Source organism: Erithacus rubecula, assembly GCF_903797595.1.
Source record: "Erithacus rubecula genome assembly, chromosome: 6".
NCBI lineage: Eukaryota > Metazoa > Chordata > Aves > Passeriformes > Muscicapidae > Erithacus > Erithacus rubecula.
Window position 1 is genome coordinate 32,063,688 of NC_136688.1, and position 23,465 is coordinate 32,087,152.

The following is a 23,465-nucleotide window of genomic DNA, read 5'->3' on the forward strand; positions in this document are numbered from 1 at the left end:
AGAGAGCGAGGCAGCCAGGTCAGCTCTGCTGCTCCTCCCTCCTCGCTGCCGCAATCTCTGGTGCCCCGCTGCAACTCCTGCCCCGGGCCGCGGTGCGACTATGCCCTCAGTCCCCCCAGGGCACCCCACGGCGAGGGGATAGCCTCCATCGCCCAGCCCTGTTCCCTAGGCAGCTTGGAGCAGGGCAAAGCTCTTCGCTGAAGGACGGAAGGCAACAGGCAGGCACGGGAAAGCGGCAGGCTGCCGATGCCCTCCCACGGCCTGCCCTCCATAGCCGCCCGGCGCTCTGCCTCCGCGGCCGCGCCCTCCTCCTGCCCGCGCCTGGCCGCGCCCGGGCCCCGCCGCCCCGGCCGGCTCGCAGCACCGCGGCGGCGGCAGCGCACCTCTCCGAGCACGGCGGTCGGCGGCTCGCGGAGCCGCGGTCCGCGCAGGCAGTCTGCCGGCCTGCCCCGGGAGGAGGGCCCGCCGAGGGGAGGAGGCCAAGCGGCAGCGGTAGCAGCGGAGGAGCCGGCGGCGTGCACAGCCCAGCGTGGCCGTGCGACCGCGCTCCTGGCCGGCTGTCGCCCATCTCTCTGCCCGTGTTACCGCCCCCGGCCCGCGAGCAACATGAGAGTAGTGGCTTTGATCAGGTAACGCGCTGCCGGAGCGCCTGTGCGAGCGAGCGAGGGGCGGCTCGCAGGCGGGGAGAAGCCCTGCCCGCCCGGGGGTCGCGCTCCTCCCAGCGCCAGCCGGGGACCCGCCCGGCCCTTTCCGCCCGGCCTGCCCGCCCATGCGCTTCCTGCTGCCGCTTCCCGCTGCTGCGCTGGCTCTGCCGGCGCTGCCGCCCTGTGCGCCTCCGCTGCCCGCCTCCGAGAGCCGCGGCGGGCCGCTCCCTGCCTGCGCACTGGGGGAGACTGGGACGGTTTCTCCGCTGGTGCTTCCCGTGTTAACGAAGAGTTCAAGAATAACAGCTTTTAAAAAAAATAATTAAAAAAGCCAACAAAAAACACACCCCCAGAAACAACCACCCCCCAAAAAAACAACCCGAAACCTTAACACGTACAGTTATTTCCCGGTCGCTTGCTGTCCGGTTTCCCGGGTTGTCGGCAGCGCGGCGGGAGCCGGAGCCGCCCGGGCCGGCGGCAGCGCGCAGCGTGGGCCGCTTGTCCTGCTCGAAAAGGGGTTCTGCTCCTTCGAGTTCAATGTCCAGGTGCTTTTGCTTTCCAAATATTTTTAGCTCTGCCAGGATAGATTTCCTCAACTCTTAACGATAGATATTTTTTTGTAGGTTTTTTTTTTTTTTTGTGAGATACTAAATTTTTCCAGTTTTAAAATGATGAAGCCAGCTCGTGTAAATCGTTGCAGTTGGACATAGCCGTGTCCGGGGTTGCTGTGTTTGCACTCCCCCGCTCCCCCCCGCCCCTTATGTTTTTTGTAAGTTTCTTTGTTAGTTTCTGCAGTTCTTCTTTTTTTTTTTTTTTTTTATTTTTTTTTAGAAATTGACATTTTCTAATAAGGACATGCATGTGTTTTTCCCGAAGAAACAATAATTAAAAAAGAACAAGTTAGGAGACCTGTAAATGGAAAAGAATTGTGCAGATGTGAGCTGTGTATTTTTATTTTTGGGTGCAGTAGCTATTTACTTGAACCCAAACATTTAATGTATTAAATTCTTTCAGGGAATGTCTAATATCAAACCTTGTTGAAATTGGGGTTTGGCCACAACAGTTGCAAACATCATGCAGAGGAGACAATACAGGAAATGTCTGTTTCTCAAGATTTGCTCAAATATGGTGTAGGGAAGATCAGCTTCAATTTTTTTATTTTATTTTGTAGATAAGACTTTGTCTTTCAGGATTATTTACTTTGTTATTCTTCAAGCAGAGGAATGTGTTAAAAGGCAGGATGGAATAAAGTCCTATAAACAGGTTTCTAATACAATTGCTATTTTAATGGCCTATTTACAAGGATGGATTAGTTTTCAGTAATAGTTTTAAGAAGAGTTTTAAGAGACATCAAAGTGTCTGAAGTCTTTGTAACAGAGCTACCCAAGATCAGAGGGGAAAAAAGTATTTGTAAAAATGCTTGCTTACTTTTGCAAAGGTCAGGATTATGTATGAAACTACTTTAACCTGTGTTTTTTTTCCTTTGTTATAGAATGTTTGCCACGCTAAAAGTTGATAGTCTTGTTTAAGGTAGTATTTATGGGTAAACCCGGCATTTTGTTTTGTGCTAAATCATAGACATTTAAACCCAGTCTCAACTGAAGTATGAATGTTTTTTCGACTCTTTAAAATTCTAGAATTTTCTTAACTGTAAGTGGTTAGACTTGCCTGTAGAAAGGAATTTTGCTTAGAAGTCTTTTATAGGTTCCTATCTTCATGGTTACCCAGGTTTTTTTCTTCTGGTATTTTGTTTATAAGCCTGCCAGTTAACATACTTGCAGAACCCTGACTGGCCTCCCTTCAGAGCTTTCTACAAAAAGGCCTTGTGATTTTTTTTCTCTGCTGGGAATTGAGAGGGGTCCCCCCAGGCTATCTCAGTACTTGCCTTCATCTCTCTTCTGTGGTCTGTGCTCAGTCCACCTTCCTCCCATAGCATGGGCTGTCCGGTGTCATTGGCCTTAACCATATTGTGTTTTATATTTAATTTGCAAAGTCTTGTAGGTGGGCACCATTTCGTTTGTTTCTTGGTACTGTTAGTTTTTAGGGCTATGGTAAATACTACAAAGAATAAATAATAGCACAGTAGCATGTGATTCAGTGAGCACAAATTTCCACCTTCTAACTGGTGGTCCAGTGTAACATTATGGACATTAATATGCATCTTAATGTGTTTGTGTGTGTGTGTATATATACATATACATACACATAAATTAATTGAAAGAATGAATAGATTTAGTCCAATGACATTTTAATTTTTTATTTCAATTTTTTAAAATATCAAAATGTAAGAAGCCTAGGCAATTATCTGTTGTCATACAATTATTTTTCTGAAGTGGTGTTTGTAGCTGAAGTCAGAACTAGTGGGATATTTTTCTTTCTTGGAATAAAGTCTTTCAGAAGAAGAGTCTTAGTCTCATGACTCTGTTAAGCCTGGGAGTTCAAAATATGAAGTAAATACTATCTGCATTTTCAAGCTATAAAGAATGGTATCCAAAATTAATGAATGTATGATTTTTAAATTTTTTTTATATCTGTATGTAGCTTAGAAGAAAGTTGCCATTATGTATTAGAAGAATGTTAGGTAGAGATGGAGCCTTACAGTGGGAATATATATTTATATTTACTTTTTAGCACTGAAACAGAAGCAACTGCTTTATGAAAATCTGTTAAGTACGAAAGGATGCCATGTTTTACACTATTTCTACTTCAGGTTTGAATTGCACATAAAATTCAAGGCAGCATACAGAATTATTTCATGGATAAAAGCAGAAATTGAAGGGAATAGCTAAAGGGTTACATTCCCATAGGGCACTTTCAAGCTCTTGCTTAAAGGGCTAGATAAAAGGGGGAGCTTAATGCTGGAAATTTTGAAGAAGTTTGTTTCAAAATCACAGAATCATTTAGTTTGGAAAAGACCTCCCAAGATTATCAAGTCCAACATTTGACTGATTGCCACTTGTCAATTAGAGCAAGTCCAGTCCATGTGCCAGGTCCAGTCATTTCTTGAGCATCTCCAGGGGTGATACTGCACCACCTCCCTGGACAGCCCATTCAAATGCTTGACTACATTTCCCATGGAGAAATTCTTCCTGATGTCCAACTTCCCCTGGTGCAGCCTGAGGCGTTTTCCTCTTGTTCTTCACTTGTTTTCTGGGGAAAGAGTCCAAACCCCACCTTGCTCCAACTCCCTTTCAGGTAGAAATAGTGATTGTGTGACCACATGGAACACAACAGTCTTGCAGCAAGGACTGCTTGTACTATTATGTTCTGTGCATGTCTCAGTGATTCTAAAACAAAATTCAGATTTACAGAGCTTGTATAGATCTCTCTTGCAGTTGCTGCCATGGTTTTTGTGCCTTGCCTTTTAAAGAAGCTGCATAGAATCTCTACCTGCAGCTGTACTTTGAAGGCCATGAGTCTGAACGTGGATCTTTTAAGCAGTGTGTATTCTAGAGCACTCTTATTGTAGATTGTAATATTTCTTTTTATATTGATTAAAATCCATAGAGACGCTTCTTCAGTTACATCAAGAGAACAGGATTCTTTCCTGATACTGGAAAAGGTTCCCATAGATCTTGAATGAATGTCAAAATTAATTGTATCCTCTGTGTCAGAATATCATCTCTTGGCCTCATACAAGAATATGGCTATGTTTGCTTTTATATTTTTTAAATCACTTCTATTTGCAGTTAAATGCAGCAAAAAATTTGTATGTTCAATGCAGTGTCAACTGAAACTACTGCATAATTAAAGTTTTTGAGAGTGGGAAGTGTGTTCAAAATGTTGATTGGAAATATTTTCAAAATGTAGGTAACATCTCATGAAGAAGAAATGTTACTCCTAACATAGGTTCAATGAGGTTGGAGAAGACCTCTACAATATTGAGTCCAGCTGTTAACCTAACACTGCCAAGTCCACCACTGAAATGTGTCCCTAGGCATCACCTCCACATTTAAAAGGATTACTGATGCTGGCAACTCACTGAAACAGATTTTGGGTATTTGATCCAAGTTAACTAGTAATGAGTACAGAGTAATTCGTCTCTGGAGTAAAAGACAGTCATTGAAGATAGTTGAAGATATTCCAGTGTCAGTGGCTCTTCTTCATGTAACCTTTTAGATTAATAGATATAAAACCGGTTATATGCTTTATGGTTACTGCTTTTAGGCACTATACATACGTAGTAAATGTATGGTGAAGTCATTCTTTTTCTACTGTTAGTATTCTACAGCTCTTCATTCAAAACTTTATAAACATCTCTTCTGATACTTATTTTTGAACAGTTAGTCAGAAGTTATGAGGGGCTAAACTTATCTGTACTTTTAATTGTCACTATTTTCTTTTACTTGCAGTGGTGGGAAGGACAGTTGCTATAATATGATGCAGTGTGTTGCTGCTGGGCATCAGATTGTTGCTCTAGCCAATTTAAGACCTGCTGAAAATACAGGTATGAAAGCCACATTTCTTACAGGAAATTTTTTAAAAGTGTATTAGAAACAACAGAATTACAACCATGCCTGGATTGCCTTCCTTTATGTGTTTTTATCTAGTTTTGCATATTGAAGGCCAATACAGGAAATTAGAAGAGGTAGAAAAAAAGAAAATGCTATTGAGATGTACTAAGTGTGTTTTTTCCTTAGAGGAAAAAAAAAGCCTACAAGAAGAGAAGATCAGTTGAAAAAAGGCTTACACAATTTGAAAATGAGGATATTGATATCCTGTGGTAAACAAAAGGATTGTGTGATTTCAATAGCACAAATGCTAGAAGGTGATAGATGATGTCATGAACCAAAACTAGCACTGTACTTCTAGAAATGCTCTAAACTGGTGCTAAACTAAATGTTGTAAACCATTCCAGCTGCCAAAAAATGTGCCATTGTGCTGCTGCTCATCCATTTCTTTCCATTTCTTTGTGTGTCTTTTTCCGTTATTCTAGCCCAGCATCTGTGAACGGCATTGGGGAACTGATGTGGGTTGGCATTGACCTTGATGCGTGTATTTTTGCTGCTTTTTTCCCTTCCTTTTAGGTTGGGATGATTTTTTGATTAGTTCTTTACAGGCTCCACTTTATTTCTCTGAAAAGGGAAGGGAGAAAATCAGGTAGTCAGTGGTGAGGTGAGAGGGTGAACCAACTATTTGTATATTGGGCTAAAGCACAAATTGAAGTGAGACTGGAAAAGCAAGTGAGTTGTTTCTAGTTGGTAGGGGAGAATGCTAAAAGTATGTTAACTAGGTTCACTGTTCAACATATGTTAAGCAATTAAGTATGGTATTTGGTAACTGTATAGTAGGAGGGTACACAGAAAGGGAAGCAGAAAGGGAGCTGCCATCATAAATGAGTCACGGGCAGAACTGGCAAATGCTCACAGAGTATAGGAAAAATTTATTTTCTGGGTAGCTAGGACATAATAATCTCTAATCTTGTTGAAATATGTTGTCTTCAAACTAATTTATCCACATCAGAAATGTAGAATATTGTCATTAAAATCATAAAACGCTCTCTTTAAGTGTGTTGGAAATTTTATAGAAAGTTAATTGAGGTGCTTCAGGCAATAATGGATTCTATGCCATGCTTTTTATTTTATCTTATACTACTGTTGCCTGGAGAGGCTCAATTAATAAAGAAACTGTGTATGCTAAGCAGAATATCATTTAAAGATCTTGTCATGTTCATGTATGTTGAAATCACTGAGTTTTCCTTTAAATCTGCTCTTCTGGTCTAGGTTGATTAGTTGTGATTAAGGGTTTGGATTTGCCTGTTTTTTGCAGAATCATATCTCTTGTGTGGCATCAATGGTGACCTAATTCTTATATCACAAATTAGTTATCTTGGTCAGACCCTTTTCTTTGCGAGATCTACTACACAGGTACACAGCAGAAATGCTTGATGTCTCTCTGTAAATTCAGAAAAGTACCAAAGTTACCAATTAGTTAGTGAAAAGTTACCAATTAAAGTAGTGAAACTATCTATGTTAACTTTTAATAAAGTGGAGATTTTACCAATACTGATTTATTACTTTATCAATCTGCCTGAAATATTATCTGAAAAAAATTACATGTACATGGCTTATTGTATAGTTTGAGATGTACTTTTGATTTGTGATATCTTCTTGTAAGAAAATTTGGTTATTTTTTTTCTCATGGTTAAGGAAATAGCTTATTGTTTGTTAAACAATGTCAAAACATTATAGTGGTCAACTTTTATTCTGCCTAAGCAGAGATAGTCTCCTTTTGTGATGACCATGATGACAATTTTAACAGTAAAGTTTTTGTAAATTTTGACAATCTATTGCTTGTAATCAGTGTTGCAGTGTATTTCAAAATTCTTGATCTGAGTATGTTGAGATACATCTGAGTTTGTTCCTCTGACCTGTGTTCCTGTTAAAATTACCATGTGAATAGAAGCAGAATTGGACCGATAGGAGATTTTCTGGGTAAAGCAGAAGAAGGAAAGAGACCACAATTTGCAAATAAGCAGCATGTTTGTGACAGATGTCTTCCTCTCCATACGTCTGTTGGGTGGAGAAATCTATTTTTTTTCTTTCCATGTTTATAGTGGTGTTGTCACCAAACATCTGTTTGTGAACTGAAAAATATTAACATTTAGATTTTCTCAGTGCTTTGTAGTATTGTGATTATCTGTAATTGTTGCAACAATTTACCTAATATGGTTGTTTCTTAATTGTGGCAGGGCAGGCTGATGAATTGGACAGCTATATGTATCAGACAGTAGGACACCATGCCATTGACCTATATGCTGATGCATTGGACTTGCCACTCTACCGTGGTTTTATTAAAGGTACCAGTGTAAATACTGGAAGAGTGTATACTGCATGCCAGGAAGATGAGGTTGAAGACCTTTACCAGCTCATGAAACTTGTTAAGGTATGCTGATCAAAAACAGTTATATAGTTGGGGATAATTATATTGCTTAACTCATGAATTTAAGTCAACGATCCAGTTAGGTAAGGAAAGTTTTAAGAAAAAAATGGAACACTTTTACAGGTTTTATTTCTACTCCTTCTTCCTTGTGCTGTAAACATATAGCATAACTATATTACTTTTCCCCCAATGTAAATCACACTTATTAATCCTCATTTCAAGCCAAACCTTTTTCCTGTTTAATGAAAACACCTGTAACGGGTGCTTGTACAACAAAAAACTTAATTGTGACGATCATCTATAAATAGAATATTTAGGTTATTTTGCACTTGTAATAATGTTCACTTGGTTCTTGTCATGTGAGATCTTTTGGATTTTGTGCATTTATCAGTCTATGGAAAGTAATGTCTAGACATTTCCATTTGAGTACACTTATGGTGTGTAAACCAGAATCTGTTGTTTGTTTGTATGTTATAGATAATTCTCCAAGTATTACAGAATGTTTTACATAGTTTTGATTCTGGTTGCCCTGTGATTATGTTCTAATATATGACATAGTAGCAAATCTCCTGTTGTCTGTAGAGGTTTTCCACAGTGTTTGAGTGAACATGCTATGTCTGTTCCAGCTAATTGTGCTGATTACTGCAGTGCGTAGTACTAAAACCAATACAATGTTCAGAAAATCATAATTGCTATTTTAAAGAAAGTAAATACATGATTTTATTGATCAAGCTGGTATAGACTGCTTAATGAAATTTCAGATAAAGGTGTTTGTAGTCTTCATGTCAGGTATTGAACATTTTTTAACTTGCTTTCCTTCATTAAAATGAGAATTGACCTGAATACTTCAGGCTTTTTTCCGTATTCAGTTAAAAAAAAAAAAAAAAAAAAAAAAAAAAAAAAGAAATTGCAGATAAGACCTAAAAATGTGGTTTGGATGCAGAGTACTTCCTGACGCATCTTTGAGTCAAATGTTGCATCTTCTAAGCATTTTTGGCAAGGAAATCCTGTTCTTCTAGTGTAAAAGTAAGATCATAGACCTGTGTTGGAATATGAGACTACACAACAGGAGAATAGTGCATGTAGGTGGTACAGCCTCGAGTTGTGCTGGGAAGGTTTAGGTTGGATAATAGGAAATATTTCTTTGCTGTAAGGGGTATCAAGCATTGCAACAGGCTGCTCAAGGAAGTGGCTGAGTCACTGTCTCTGGAGGCATTTAAAAGTAGTGTAGATGGGGTGCCTAGGGACGTGGTTTAGTGGTAGACTTGGCAGTGTTAGGTTAATGGTTGGACTCAATGACTTCAAGGGCCTTTTGCAACCTAAATGATTCTATGATTATGCTCTAGAGTGCTTCACAGAGGTTTTAAATGGAATGTGCATATCCTGCAGTACAGGAATCAAAAGAAATATGATACAGCAGTTTTAAATTTTTTTTGAACCACGATAGTATTAGAAATTAGAAGAACTGGTATCTACTGTCTCAAAGCTGCATGTTAACAGCTTTCTGCTGCTGGGTAAGGTAATAAATTACTGATCAATTTAATTAAAAATGGGCAAATTAGTGGCAATTAAGATGATACTTCCTCTACGGTTTTTGCTGTCTTCAGAGGAATGGATCCCTGACATAAATTAATGCTAGTGTTAAATCTTGACAACTTCTGCTTTGAAAGTTTGTACATGATAATTATAACTATGGCTGAAAGAGATGTTATCGTGTTGTCTGGAACTACATAACTATTTCTTTCCTGTAGAGAAATCTTAAGCCCACTATATGACTATCTTAAAGTCATAAATATTAACAATATTGTGCCTTTATGTTAGATTTTGTATAATACAGTCCAACCTTGCTATGAAATTCTGATACAAAAGTTTCAGTATGTGTCTTGCATATTTTGATGGATAATTGCAAAATTATGAGTGGAAATAAACTACAGCAACTGTAGCTGGTTTTGGTTTTGGTTCGGTTTTTGGTTTGGTTTTAAGAAGACTACTAACTTTTTTCTGTGTCTTAGCAGTAACTTTGAATGCTTTCTGGTTTTATTTTTCACATTTTTTTAATAAATGTTGTTTAGTAGTTTACTATTTAAGTCTTACTCACTGAAGATTTTGCTTTAGGAGATTTTTTTCCCCAGATGTTATTAGTTTTAAACAGAGAAGTCGCTTTGCATTCTCTTGAAGGGAGGGGATGATTTCTGTGGAAGCCTGTCAAAACCATCTTTGAGTGATTGCAGTTTTAAAACACTGGTCAAATAACATAGTCCTTTTTTTCAGTCAAATGGTTTTGGGCCAAGACTGCAGGAAAGGTGTGTCTAAATCAAAGTCACATAGTGTACATTACTTTACTTTGGCAAAGAATGCTTCTATTGCAAGTACTTATTTAGTAAAAAATTTAAACCAAACACTTTTAAAAATTGTATGAATTTTGATGTATACAATTTTTTTTAAAATCAGTGTTATGAGAACAAGATTTCTGAAGAATTAAATATTCCCTCACATTTATGTGAAACCCTGGACCACAGTCCTGTTTTAGTTCACTTGACTCACTCAGTGAGTGATATTGACTGTCAATGACTGTAAGCCTGTTAATTTTATTGTCACAAACCCATGTGATTGATAGGTATAAAGGAAATTTATAGCTATTTTTTAGTTTGCCTAATGCCATGTTTTAGATTCTGTATTTGGTATATATTGTGAAACATATCAGAGTACTTCTATGTCTAAATGTATCTTACTATGCAGTCTTCACCTGATAGTAGAATTTTACTTTGTGAGATGTGTAAATCCTGAACTCTAAAGAATAATTTAAACTCCTCTCAATGTTACTTTATAGGGGTTACTGATATAATTCTTTGTCCATGTTTTTTACTGTCCATATTGGACATTTTCCCAGCCAAATCTGTAATCACTAGAGTTTCTTAGTTACCTGCATTATCTTTTATAATAGTGCAGTCTTTGAAATGTGGTGAGAAACTGTATTTCTTTTCCTCTAGTGGCAGGAAAGACTGGAGCATGAAGGTATTTTTGGTAAATTTTGTGCAGCCTTTCAATGTAGGTGATATTTAACTGTTTTGTCCCCTTTTGAGTGTAATTATGGTCTTGTTCAAATTACACAGTAATGTTTTATGCAAGCACATACAGAAGTGGTATTAGATGGGTTTGGTATTGGGTTGTTGTCTGTGTCTCATGGAACTGTGGCAAAACTATTTTTCAGGGTGATGGTTGTAGCAGCTTCCAGACTAAACAGACTAATGCAAGATACTTTATTTTTAGTAGGCAATTCTGTCCTCTTTCAAATTCTTTGCCTTATCTACTCCGTAAGTCTTGGCCTTTGTTTGATAAGTTTCCATTGCTGAAATAATTTGTAGAATTCTTGAACTAGGTAAAAATGTATTTCTCCTAGCTCTTTTTCAAACTTTTGATGATATGCTTAATTACTTTTTTTTTAATTAGTATTTTAAAAAGTTATTATTTGTGTAGATTTTTATATTTCCACATGTTTATTATAAATTGTGCAAACGGATTTTTAGTGTATTTTCAGTTTCAACATGTTTTTTCTGTCAGAGTCCTTTTTGTTGTGCTCTTTAGAACTGGCAAACTTTTGAAAAATATGGAGTTCCCTTGAAATAAATTTGTATATTGGCTCTCAGGATTGAAGAAATATAAGTTATCCATTGATCATCAGCTGGAAAATAAATATTAATAGGATGTATGAAACATTTGAATAATAACAGCCTTTGGTTGTGGCACTGTTTCATTTTATCAGTGATGTGGAACAGCAGGAAAGGAGATTTATTTTCCAAAATATCATCACATTCTGGAGCAGTGATCCTACGACTGTCAGTCACTAAGAATAAGTAACATTTTTTAGTTACAGAAATAAAGAGCTTAATAATGCAGTGTGACTCCTGTATTTAATAATAGTATTCTGTCACATTATTGCTTCCTTATTTTCTGTTAAAATACACATATAAAAGAAACTCTAAAGTATATAGGAATAATCACTTGTTTTTTAGATGTCTGGTATACATGGCTTTAGTTGTAGTATGTACATGATAAAGACTAATAGTATACTCTTGACTCATACAAATAAGGTTTGCAGAATTTCTCAAGAGTCTTAAAGAGTCCAAATAATTATTAGTTGTAGAATCCTGATTGACTTGAAGAATCTGTAATCTAAGATCCCCAGCATGCTCTTAACCAAAATTCTTTTGTAGTTTGTGTTCTGACAAAGTAGGTAGCTTTCCCCTCTCACTTATGGGACTCAGTTCAGAAGCATGCAGCAGAGTTCTGTTCTAGTAATCTCCTATGTTTTCATTGAAGAAAATCTGATTCTTTCCCTGCTATGATTTAAATTATATGTAGATACATGGATTAATTACACAGGGTTGTATTTCTCAACATATTGGAGAAATATTACATTTTATGAAGAGGTTTCTTTCCAAAATAATCATTCCTACATAATTTTTTTACCTACATTGTGATTGTTGCAAATCACTGTGCCCTTGATATATTGATAGATTATCTATATATCTAATTCAACAGTTCAAATACAGAATTTTTGTATGGCAAGTGAACTTATACCATAAGTATTGAAAAAAAAATGTAAAAAATCTTCAGTGCCCAGTTGAGGGAAACTGTGTTAGATAAAAACAATGGAAGTGACTGACTGGGGCTTAAGTAGTCATGTAGATTTGATGAACATTTGGGGACCACATCTTCTAGCAAAGTCTTTTTATCTTTAGACATGCAAATTAAATGGGAATTTTTAGGAATTGTGTGAAGTGGTTGCCTGCACTGACAAGAGATAATAACTGTGCTTCTTGATAAAATAAGAATTTTTTTTCTTTTGCAAGAAAATATTTGCTGTGTTTTTTCATAGTCTTTGTTCCTTCACCTTTTATAATGAGTAAATTTTTTATCTGCAAGGAATTGTGTTGTCCCTTTGCCCTCATTGTTTTAAATGATTACATTTTTAAAAAAACTTTTTTTAAAAATGTAATTCTGGATTGGAGTTTCTCCACCTTGAAAATGACTGTTGTCATTAGCAGTGAATAAAATTGTGAATGAAGGAAAGAGGGTAAGAGGTAATTGCATAGTTGGGGGTGATTTAAACGGTGTAAAAATAATTATGTATCTTGTTTCATTCAAAACACAGGGCTTATGTAGTTGTTAGAGGGGTTTACTATAAATTTTAAAATGAGATGGGAACAAGGAAATTTTTTTAGTCAACAGGATGCCTGGAGTACTGTGTGTCTCATCTGACCAGTTCAGGCAGGGTCAGGATTTTTTTTTTTTTTAAGAAGGGGATCTTTGGCAGTATCTTTGAGGTAGTTTCTTATTGTGAGAAATGTTGAGCTTTATGTAAACAAAAAAGTCACTGTATTTCTCCCTGTTAGGTGTGTGGAGTTGTTTCCACTCACTCCCTGTCTTGTTGTGTTAATATTGAATAAGCAGAGACAGTCAGGCTGGTGGTGAAAGATGGTAAGCAACCCTGAGGGCTTGTTCTGGTCAGCTTGAAACCTCTGATTGCCAGGTTTTCCTAATTTCCCATTTCCAGGGCATCTCTAGTGTGACCTTGCCTGCTGAATATGATGTTCTGGGTTGCAAGATTCTCACATGCATTTGGGAATGGGCAGCCAGGCATTGTTTACAGGATGCCAAATGAACTGTGCACTCGCAGCAAGTTTGATAAACACACATTTCCTCCTTTTATCAGTGAGATTGCAGAATGTGAAGTATGAGTTTCCAGTTTTACTCATTCCCTTCAGACCTTTTCCTGTTTAAAAACTGAATCTTGCTAATTGGATGATGATACATCCTTGGATTTTGTTTTCCTTTTTTTGTTATTGTTGTTTTGAATTCAGCTTACTGGTCACTGACATTTATTTCAGTGCCTACCTTGACCAGGTTAGATAGACTTTCAGATAAAAGCTTTCCATTTGTTCAACACAGAAGAGGTTCATCCCTATAAATGTAAATTGAATGCTAATTAACAGTAATGACTTCTAATCACTTTGCTTTTATACTCCTTTAGGAGCACAGCTATTATCCAATGCAGTTAAGTGAAATGCTTGTATATGAATCAACAATGCTGTATTTCTTCTTGCAGCTATTGCTCATAATCAAGCTTTGAATAAATTACGATAGTAAAATTGGTTTTAATGTGTTCTATTGCATAGGGAGAAAAGAACTTTAAATATCTTGTTAAATATCTTGAATATTTAGAGAGTTATCTAATAACATTTTGGCATTCATTATTGTAGTTAAATGGAAAAATGCATTAAGATGTTTAAGTCAATTTTGTAAACATTATCAAAACTTTTTTCATCGTTTGAATTGTATTTAAGTGATGTACACAGATACAGTAGTGTCTGAAGCAGCCCCCTTTGAATCCAATTGCATGTCTCTAGGAATGCACTACACATTTTTGCCTTCAAATACAGCTAAGTTTTACATAGAAGGAAGATGTTTTATACCTTGGGAACTTCACCTTGGGAGCTTCACCTAGTGTAGTAGGTTAATAGACATTTATGCATTTCTTTTATTAGTACTGTATATCTAACAAACTGCTACTTTTTTTCTACATGTATGCAAACTGCCTGTCTACCTGTAATCACATACACTTAAAAAAGGTCTAAAAGTAATACTAGTGAAATTTTTATCAATGGCTAGAAACAATAAATTAAGAAGAAAATTTATTTTAGCATAACTAGACTGCCAGAAACAATACTAATGAAAAGAGATTGCTAGACTGGTAGATTGTTAAGCAATTTAAAAATAATTCTGGTTTACAAGCAGAATTACACTAAAAACAATATATATGGATTTGAAATTTACCAAACTTTCTACTTAGCATTACATATACAGGGCCTATTTGGAAGGCAGAAGTGGCAAAACTTGGATGAAACCTATTTCTGACTTGAACATTAGTTTTTGTTTTAATTTATCTTTTATTAATATGCTGCTTGAAACAATTACTTAAATCACTTAGAAATTCTAGGTGTCAGTGTCTGTGAGGGAGCTGTCTTGCATAGTCAATATATTTATGTTTTCTGGTTTTGCAATTTCTAAAAAAATTAGGTTTTCATTTTCTGTGGCAGTTTCCTTTCATGTAGTACATCTGTCTTTGCATGCTTAGAGACACAATTCTTTCACAGTTACCATCACAGTTCTTATGGATGTGGATGTGAGTGAGTATCCACAGGCACCGTCTGTGGTTTTGATTTTGTTTGTTTTGTTCATTCATTCACATAGCTTTAGACAATTTTCTGATATGTTTAATTTGCTTGGGCATCTTCTCTGTTAACATTTTTTCTTTGGTTTGTTATGAGATTATTGCCTAACTTAATTTCAAATTACCTTCCATGTACTCTTTAAATGCAAGTTTGAGTCAGTGTTCATAAAAGTCCTCTGTTGGTTTTTTTGCTGTAGTAGTGCAAAACATGCTGCTTGTGGGTTTTGCCACCACAATGTGGAAAAAAAAAGTAACATCTTTATTCTCTGAAGTTTCATTAAATGATTGATACTATCCATATCTTATTTCAGTACTTCTGTTTCTTAATTGATGTCTTAATAATGTTTTTAAAATATAAAAATCATAAATACAGAAAACATTAATTGTTCTGTACTGTTCTGTAGCTGGCTGTTCTATATTATTTGCAATTCTTATTAGGCATTGCTAAAATACATTTCAAAATTTATTAGTGCTTAAAAATGTAATTGGGGTTATTTCTAATAAAATTAGATCAAAGACAGGCAAACTCTCATGTAAACTAACTGCAAAACATTTATCAAATTTGTTTTCATTAATACTTGTATCTCGAAGCCCATTTGGTGTACAAAAATAATTTTGCATAAATTTACTAAGGTATTTATGCTGACTTATTTAAAGTAATTTCCCCTTTCATATGAATTTCAAACATACAGCAATTTCAGAGTTACATTATTTTCAGCTGGACACTTGCTGGTTTTGATCAATATATTTAAAGGTAATTCTTCTGGAAAGTGTGGGATTTAATTTAGTTTATATTGCACTATGGTTACTGCTTTCAAAATAGAAATGATTAATTTGTAATTTTCATGAAAAGGAATAAAACAGAACTGGCCTTTTACACTACAAAAGGACTGTATAGTGTTAATATATTCTTTCTGTTGATAAATTCTGCCTGTGGAAGAATTGCATAACACTCATCACTCATTTTCATATTGATTATAAGTGGGATTCCAGTAATAGGTTGCTGTTTGCAAAGGATAAGGCAGTACTATGATTAGTTACCTTTTCCATAGAAAGCACTACAAAGGAAAATGCCAAATGTGTGCACTGCAGTATTCCTATCAGCCTGACAGTCTGTTACATGAACTTTTCTTTCAGTCCATTTTCCTTCAGAAATACAGCTTCAATGTTTTTGCCTTATTATTGTTTTAGGTTTAGTGCATTTGCATGCTCTTCTAACTCCAGATTCTTTCTTTAGTCAGTTATTTATTTTCCTGACAATCTTCTGTACTTGGGCCCTATCACAATTGTAACTCTTAAAAACTGATACAACAGTGCCCTCTGTAGTTTCTTCCTACATGGTTGCTACCTGCAGCTGGTTTTGAGCATTTAGGTAAAGAACAGGATGTTTGGACTTATTTTTAGCTCAAAGAACAGCACCTTTTTTCTTGAGGAAAGATTCTGATTTTTCACTGACTCTTTCATATGCAAGAAAGGGAACAAAAGAGGCTGTTCTGACTCATCTTCTAGGCTTACAAGATCTTCTGTCATTGTCTAGTGCAAATCTGAAATTTTATCAGGCATTTATTGAAGGCAGTCAAAATGCCTAGATGGGATTTTCTGAGTTTTGTAGGCTTTCCTGAAGCTTTTGTTTGAAGTGGAGCTTAAAAACAAAATAATTTTAAACATACTTCCTTTGTGCTTGCTACTTCTCCTAATTTAGATCTTACATGATCTACCAGGGAGTAAAGACATGCTTGCCAGCAGAGCACCTAAGCTTTATTAATGATGTTGTTTTAATTCACACAGTGACTGAAGTAATTGTTGTTCATTAGCATTGATTTGTCTCCAAAACTCATTTACAATTTAGATTTCTCTTCTAAATCATTGAAGCTTAATATGCAAATAACTTTTTAGTTTCCTACAGAACTTGTTGGACAGGCTCAGTATCGAACACACATGTTCCCTGCATTTGCATACGTGTACATTCACACCCATGAGCTGCCATTTAAATATTATAAACTGCTATAAAAAAGAATGACCTTTTAAAAAATAAATGCTTTAACTCCAATTAGTTGCTTCTGTAACAGCATCATAAAAGTCACTCTCTGAAAAGTTAAATGGCTTACTTTATGATGGGGAGTGTTAATGTACATGTAGAACACACTCTTAATGGACTTCCATGAAATGAAATTCATAAGTCATTGCAGTAAATTATAGTTAATGATGTAACCATAGATGGCTATTCAAAACATTCCTGTATCTCTAATGATTTGTGTAAAGCACATGACTGACCACATGCCTTAGTTCATTTGGAACAGTGGATGGATAAATGCATGAGCTTTCTACCTTTGAAGACCCTTTTTTCTGTGTAACAAGTGGTAAGAATTTTGGTGGAGTAAACAATACATGACAAACTACTTGCAATATTTGAGATATGGTATTAAATGGTGAGGAGGACTAATTTAATATTAAATTAGGAGGTGAGATACTTCAGAAGTGTAGTGTGTAGAAGGTGTGTAGAAGCTTTGATTTTTTTTTTTTTTCTATTTTGCGGGTAATCACTACCTTCTAGTCATATGTCTGCTTTTTGCCACAAGATTTTTTTTTTATACTGAAGTTTACTGGAGGAAGCAACTATTATGGCATAATGTGCACTGACTAATCCAGAAAATAGCCCATATTTGCTATTTACTGTATTATATCCAGGAATATAGTGAAATTTCAGAAGTAGATATGTTAGCCATGTTGTTTGAGTAAGCACAAAAGTAATGGGGTCATGTAACTCTACAGTAAAGATAATTTGCTTAAAATTACTTTCTTTCACTCTGAATTTAACAGAAACTCTGAATCAAGCCTAATTCTTGCATTAATTGCATAATTATTGTTAGTCTTAAATATTGGGTCAGAGTGGAGATCTTCAAGTGGGATTTTTTAAAAACAGTGTGGTCGAACAACGGATTTTTTTATACTTTTTAAAGTGATGTTGAAGTTTACTTCATGAAGGAAAGGCAGAAATGAGTATTAAGAAAAAAGGCAATATAAATTTCTACCTTAAATAGGTACTTTGAGATTATTTTAATATTTTAAATGGAACTTTGTTGCAGTTCACTCTTTTTAAATAAATGTATCTTACAGATCAGTGGGAATTTTGCTCAGAAAATGAATTCTTCATTAAAACAATATTTTATTTGAGCAAACAAATACAGGTGATATAACTGTGATCTGGTTAGCAGTGATAGAAGGTTTTAATTTTAAACTAACCTTTGAGATAAGTTGTTGCCTATTTGGAAAAATGAATAAGGTCTATTACATTGCAATGAAACTTGCCAATTAAGAATCAACATAATTTAAATAGTGATAAATATCCATTACAATATTGGAGGCAATGCATTGCATCTTTTCTGTCTACTAAGAGCTGACACAATTTACCCTAACTGGGCAAAAAGGAGACAAAGCAGCCAGTGTAGATGCTTAAAGGAATTTTTATCTTTAGTCCACATACTTTTATGTTTTTATTTAAAATGTTGATTATTTTACCCCATTCTATAGTCATTACCTCTCCCTAAAGTACCATGCTTCTTTTTATTTAGTTGGATTATGTGATCTGTGTCTGAAATCGTTAATAAAGGATGTATTTAAGGACAATCTGTAGTTGAAAGTAGTTTTCAAATAACTTGCTTATGATCATTAAATAAATTTCAATGTCCTTTCATAAAATTTAAGGTGATGCAAAGTACTTAAGGGTATTTCTGATGATTATCTTAATTTTCATTTTTAGTATTTCTTTAATTTTGAATTTAAAAATGTGAAAACTGAATATTGTCTATATATTTTATACATGAAATAATAAATACTTATTCCAGTTTACTTGGTTAACAGTTGCCTGCACAAGAACACTAGTTACATGAGGAAAAACAAATACTGCAATCTAAATTGGAACATTATTTGTCACAGCAAAAGAAACAATGACTTTTCTTGCTGGAGATAATTATGGGACTTTTTTTATGACCCTAGGGCATATTATTATGCCTTTATGATTATGTTAAGTTTTTATGATTAAGTTTAAGTTTTTATGATTATGATAAGTTTTAAGGCTTCCTATTTTTTTTAGGGTATTCTTTTAAAGATTTATTTTTAAATTTTACTTTTAAGATGTTCCTTCTCTTGAACTTGATCACATGAGAGAGAGAGCATCTTTGATGACATAATATTTTTAAAGGAAAACATTAGTATTTTGATTTTACTTGGTTACTTGATGGCCTGTTTTTGTAACCAGCAGAAATATACATAATATCCTCCAGATATATAAATAAAATTACATTGAAGTGACAGTAGATATTGAGGAGTTGGGGACTGAAAACACATTAACACTTTTCTTTTGAAATATTATCTTACAAACCTGTTTGTTCTGCATTCCTTAGGCGTTTTGCTTTGCTGTCTTCTGTGTTATCCACAAACCCCCCTCGCTTTTTTTTTTCCTTTGTGGTGTAATTTTGGTATCTAGAACAGTGATACCTTTGTATTTTGTGAAAGCACAGTTTACTACAGGATATGTCATCGATGAGGTACATTAAACTAACTGGCTTTGTTGTCTTGGCTTTTTTCTACTTCTGAGTTGCCTGGCCAGTGTATCACAATTAATATATATAGATATATAATACTTTGTAGAACTTCCATTTAAATTTTAATGTTTGTGATTTTACAGAGCTAGGTTCTGTTGGTTTATAATTACTGGCATTAATTTATTAAATTTTCTTGTTAATGTAGTTATGTTTCATTATGTTACAGTTTGTCTAGTATTATTTTTTTTCTTTCACCTGTCCTAACCCTCTTTACACTGCTGCAGATTTCCAGTAATTGTGGTGGCTTTGTGCTACAATAACCCTTTTGGCCACCTTCAGGATTATCCTTATCCTTTGGAGACCAGTCCTGTGTTCTCTGAAACTCTGTCAGTCATTATTTATTACTCACTTGTCATTGTGACTTATTCATTGCTTACATCACCATTCTCAAAAGTATTGCTTTACAGAAATGGTGAAGGGTGCGGTGAAGGAAAGATCAATAAATGCTTTCAAAGGAAGATTTACCCTGAGACTTAGATCTACTTTTTAATACTAAATCTGTGCTATTAGTTCTGAGAGGGTTTTAATATCTTGACATCAAGTACCCTGTTTCTCAAAATGGAAAGGTGTTATTGTGTTAACTAATTTTTGTGGAGCAGCAGGACGTTAGCAATTAAGTTTTGTAGTGTAAAACTTTCTAATTGTCAATACTTTGTGTATTTTCCTGAATGCTTATCTTGTGAGCTTGAAAATATGCAGTTTCATCCCCTAAGAAAAAGTGGTAAACATTTATGTAAGAAATGCTGGAAAATGTTTCTTTGAGTTTTGGTGATACTGTTTATGTAACTGCATGCAAAGAAGAGAGGTCTTATTTTAAATCATAAATTGGAAAAAAATAGAAAAAATTCTACTTCTCCCCATGTCTATTTTAATTGTTTTGAGAACTTCATGACGCATGTTGTTTGCTAAAGCATCCAATTTCACGTGGTAATTTTTTCCAGTTTTGAAGTGAAAATAAAAAAATCAATAACAAATGTACACACACTTAGGACCAGGCCCATGAGGAAGCTGGGAACCTATGCAACAACTTCTCCAACATAAAATGTGGGAGTGCCACATCTAATTGGCAGCCTAGTGCTATTTCATTGATAGGTAACCGTTTCATGGACTAAATTTTTCTATTCATAGGATGATGAGGTGTTTTATTGGGAAGTTTTGTTCAGTCTATTAGTTTCTTCTTTCACCTCATAGTTTCTGCTCTATAAGTTAGTGGATATTCTCAGTGCTGTTTCCTTACCAGTTGCTCCCAATACAGTAATGTCTGTGACATTCCATCCTTGGAATATTCATGTTCTCAGTAATTATTTTACTAGGCTGTCAGAATTTTGCCTGCCAGAATATTCCTGAGAAATAAAAACTGATTAGAAGGTTTGTCACATTATATAACATGGGTGTAGTGCAGTATAGAACAGGAGCTAGTCTTTCTTGCCTTGCTGCAGTAGAAGTGCAAGGTAATATAGTTCAGTGTTTTGAAAGATGGGCTCTCCAGTTTAAAGTGTGCATTAGACAGTGCAGTAGATAGTGTCATGATAGTCTCTGTTAGCTGACTATTAAAATAGCCTGCTCTAGTTACTGGTAGTTAACCTACTTCAGACTTAAGCATGAGTCAAATTTCCAGAAACATAAGAAGTCCTTCAGGTATTAGACTTCTGTATTTCATCAAAGCAACATATCATGTTAAAAATAGTAATAAAATACTTAAATATATAGGAAATTCAAAAGCAGTAGCTTCCATTTTTCCAGGCTTGTTTTCAGTCAGTGAACTGGCATGCTGATTTGTGGCAAGTGTTGTTCAACTCCTAGTTCCTGGGAAGTTTCCTTTCCCTTATTTCTAAAGTCTGTCAACAATTTCTCCCTGCTTCACTTAGCACTCTGTGAGCTACCTGATGTGCTAAGAGGATAACACAATTACAATCTGTTCGTAAAGTACTTTAACTGAAGAAATTAGTAAATTGTATTTAAGTGATTTAAGATTGCATAGGAAAATTTCTTCTCATCCTGCTCTCCATTCCCTCATTTAAATTGCAGTTTTCTGATAAAGTAGCAGTCATGTTTTAACTTTTTATACATATATCATGCCTTGTCTTGTGTGTTTGTTTGGTTGGTTTTTTTTTAAGGATACCTTGAAACTTCCACTGAAGAACGGAGACTTTCTTACATAGTTTTTCTCAAAGCTGATCATTAGGTTTTAAGTGGTATGGATTCCTTTTGGGTGGAAAGTATTCTCATTTACAGTTTTCCACTCAAACTGAAAGCTCACAGAATCCATCCAGGTTAAGTTTTCTCCTCAAGCTTTTTGTTTCTTCAAGGAAAGTTCTATCCACACTGAATTAGAAAACTAAATTTTCACTTCCCTAGTTGAGTGATTGTATCTGTATGAGGCAATGGACCATCTCAAATGTCTGACTTCTTGTTCCAGTGAAGTGTAGCATTCATCCATCTCTTTGGTCACTTTGTTGTGTTTCAGTGGTAGGCCTGTTTGACAGGATGTTGCACTGTAGTTTGTATGGAAGTTTAAAACATGCAAAGTACATTCTACTTAATTTGTTAATTCTGTCTTGTTAAGAGCTCTTGACTGAGGCCACACTTGCAAGTCTCTTGTTATTTTGATACTTAGTTGAAATGAGGTTAGGATCCTTGACCTCTTCCTCCCAAGTACACAATTATAGTGGAACAGTGTGATAGAATGCAGTGTAAACAAGCCACTGGTTTCAAACATTGAGACCATGAACAATTCTCATTTGAAAAAGGTCATTTGTCAATAAAAATACAATTTAGGTTGAAAGATTAATATAAATATTTTACTTCTGTTGAGTGAAACAAAAGTATTTGTGGGAAGACCACACTTACTTTGAAATGGGTAAGTCAGCTCAATTTGCCCATTGTCCAAATGTCTACTCTGAGAACTGGAAGGGGGCTGAAACCTTAATGAATGTGAATGCCTCTGAACTTCTAGTGTTTCTAATGTCCTTGTCCCTGTCTGGCTGTTTTGGGGTTTTTCTCTCTTTAAACTCTGTTTTTTATGTTACTCAGTTTCTGTGGGTCTAGACTCTGGCTGTGACTTGGCTGGTAGATTCTTTGGTTAACAAAATATATCTGCTCTTATTAAATAGCTATTTTCCTCCTTCTCTGATCTTTTCACTGCAGTCCACACTGACTTATACCAAGGTCATGATAAGTACTGTTTGCAATTTTAGACACCTTGGACCTCTGAAACTTCAATTTCTGTCTTAAAAAAAAAAAGCAACCTCATAGTAAATAATTGTAGCACCTCAGTTAGAGAAGGTGCATATGACTGAGAACCCACAAGATAAAATTCATGCATATCTCTTTCAACAAAAAAAGCATTCTGGTGATGTTTTTTTTTAGTTTAGGCAACACACAATTTGGGAAATTCTAATTCAAGCTACATTGTCATCTAAATTTAAATAATCAGGTTGTTCTTAATCTTGGAGAATGCCATAGCAGTCAGACTGCAGTTGAGGAATGAGTGAGAAGGGATAATAAAGGAAGACAGGCATTGTCTTTTCTGTGATGCAGCTACATATTGACAATGCCAGTCAAAACTTAATATTCAGTTGACTCTGGTATACACTTTTAAAGATTTGGAATCTGAATTTTAAAGAAAATGCAGATAGCTTTAGGCAGACAAGGTACCAAAGGGATCCTTGATGCTCTATATAAGTGATTTTATCTTTCTTGCTATCCATTTCTTATTAAAACAGCACATACAGTAACAATATCCTCAAAATATTGTTGAGATTGTAATATGGAACTAATGTTTTGGGGTTTTTTTAAATGTCACTGTAAAAAAAAAAAAAAAGAGGAAAAAAAAGAGTTGACCAGGGGAGCAGTGGTTAAGTGCGTAACTTCAAAATTTTTGCATTTTCTTGGATTTTTTTTTTCAGTATTTACTTGTGACTGGAATAGGAAATAGAAGAACTGTGATAAGTGTTGTAGTTTTAAAAAGTCATGCATACTTTGGAGACTACTGGAATTTGGAAGAGGAGGGGTAAAAGAATAACTTATATCTCTTCGTCCTTCTTGCTCAGTAATGGCCCTACATCATCCATTCTTCTCTCCCTTTGGAATAGGTTCAAG

The 23,465-nt window shown here is 35.6% G+C and overlaps 1 protein-coding gene across 3 annotated transcripts in view; it reads left to right on the top strand.

Moving 5' to 3' along the window:
• The first annotated feature begins 264 nt into the window (after positions 1-264).
• The window catches only part of DPH6 (diphthamine biosynthesis 6), a 194,332-nt gene continuing 171,131 nt past the window's right edge, over positions 265-23,465 (top strand). The window contains exons 1-3 of one of the 3 annotated variants that reach the window (XM_079308103.1): positions 265-629; positions 4,997-5,091; positions 7,336-7,529. In XM_079308103.1, coding sequence (XP_079164229.1) covers positions 607-629; positions 4,997-5,091; positions 7,336-7,529 — 312 coding nt within the window. In that variant the 5' untranslated portion in view covers positions 265-606. The remainder of the gene's footprint in view (positions 630-4,996; positions 5,092-7,335; positions 7,530-23,465) is intronic. The other 2 variants (XM_079308104.1, XM_079308105.1) reach the window with 2 other exon arrangements.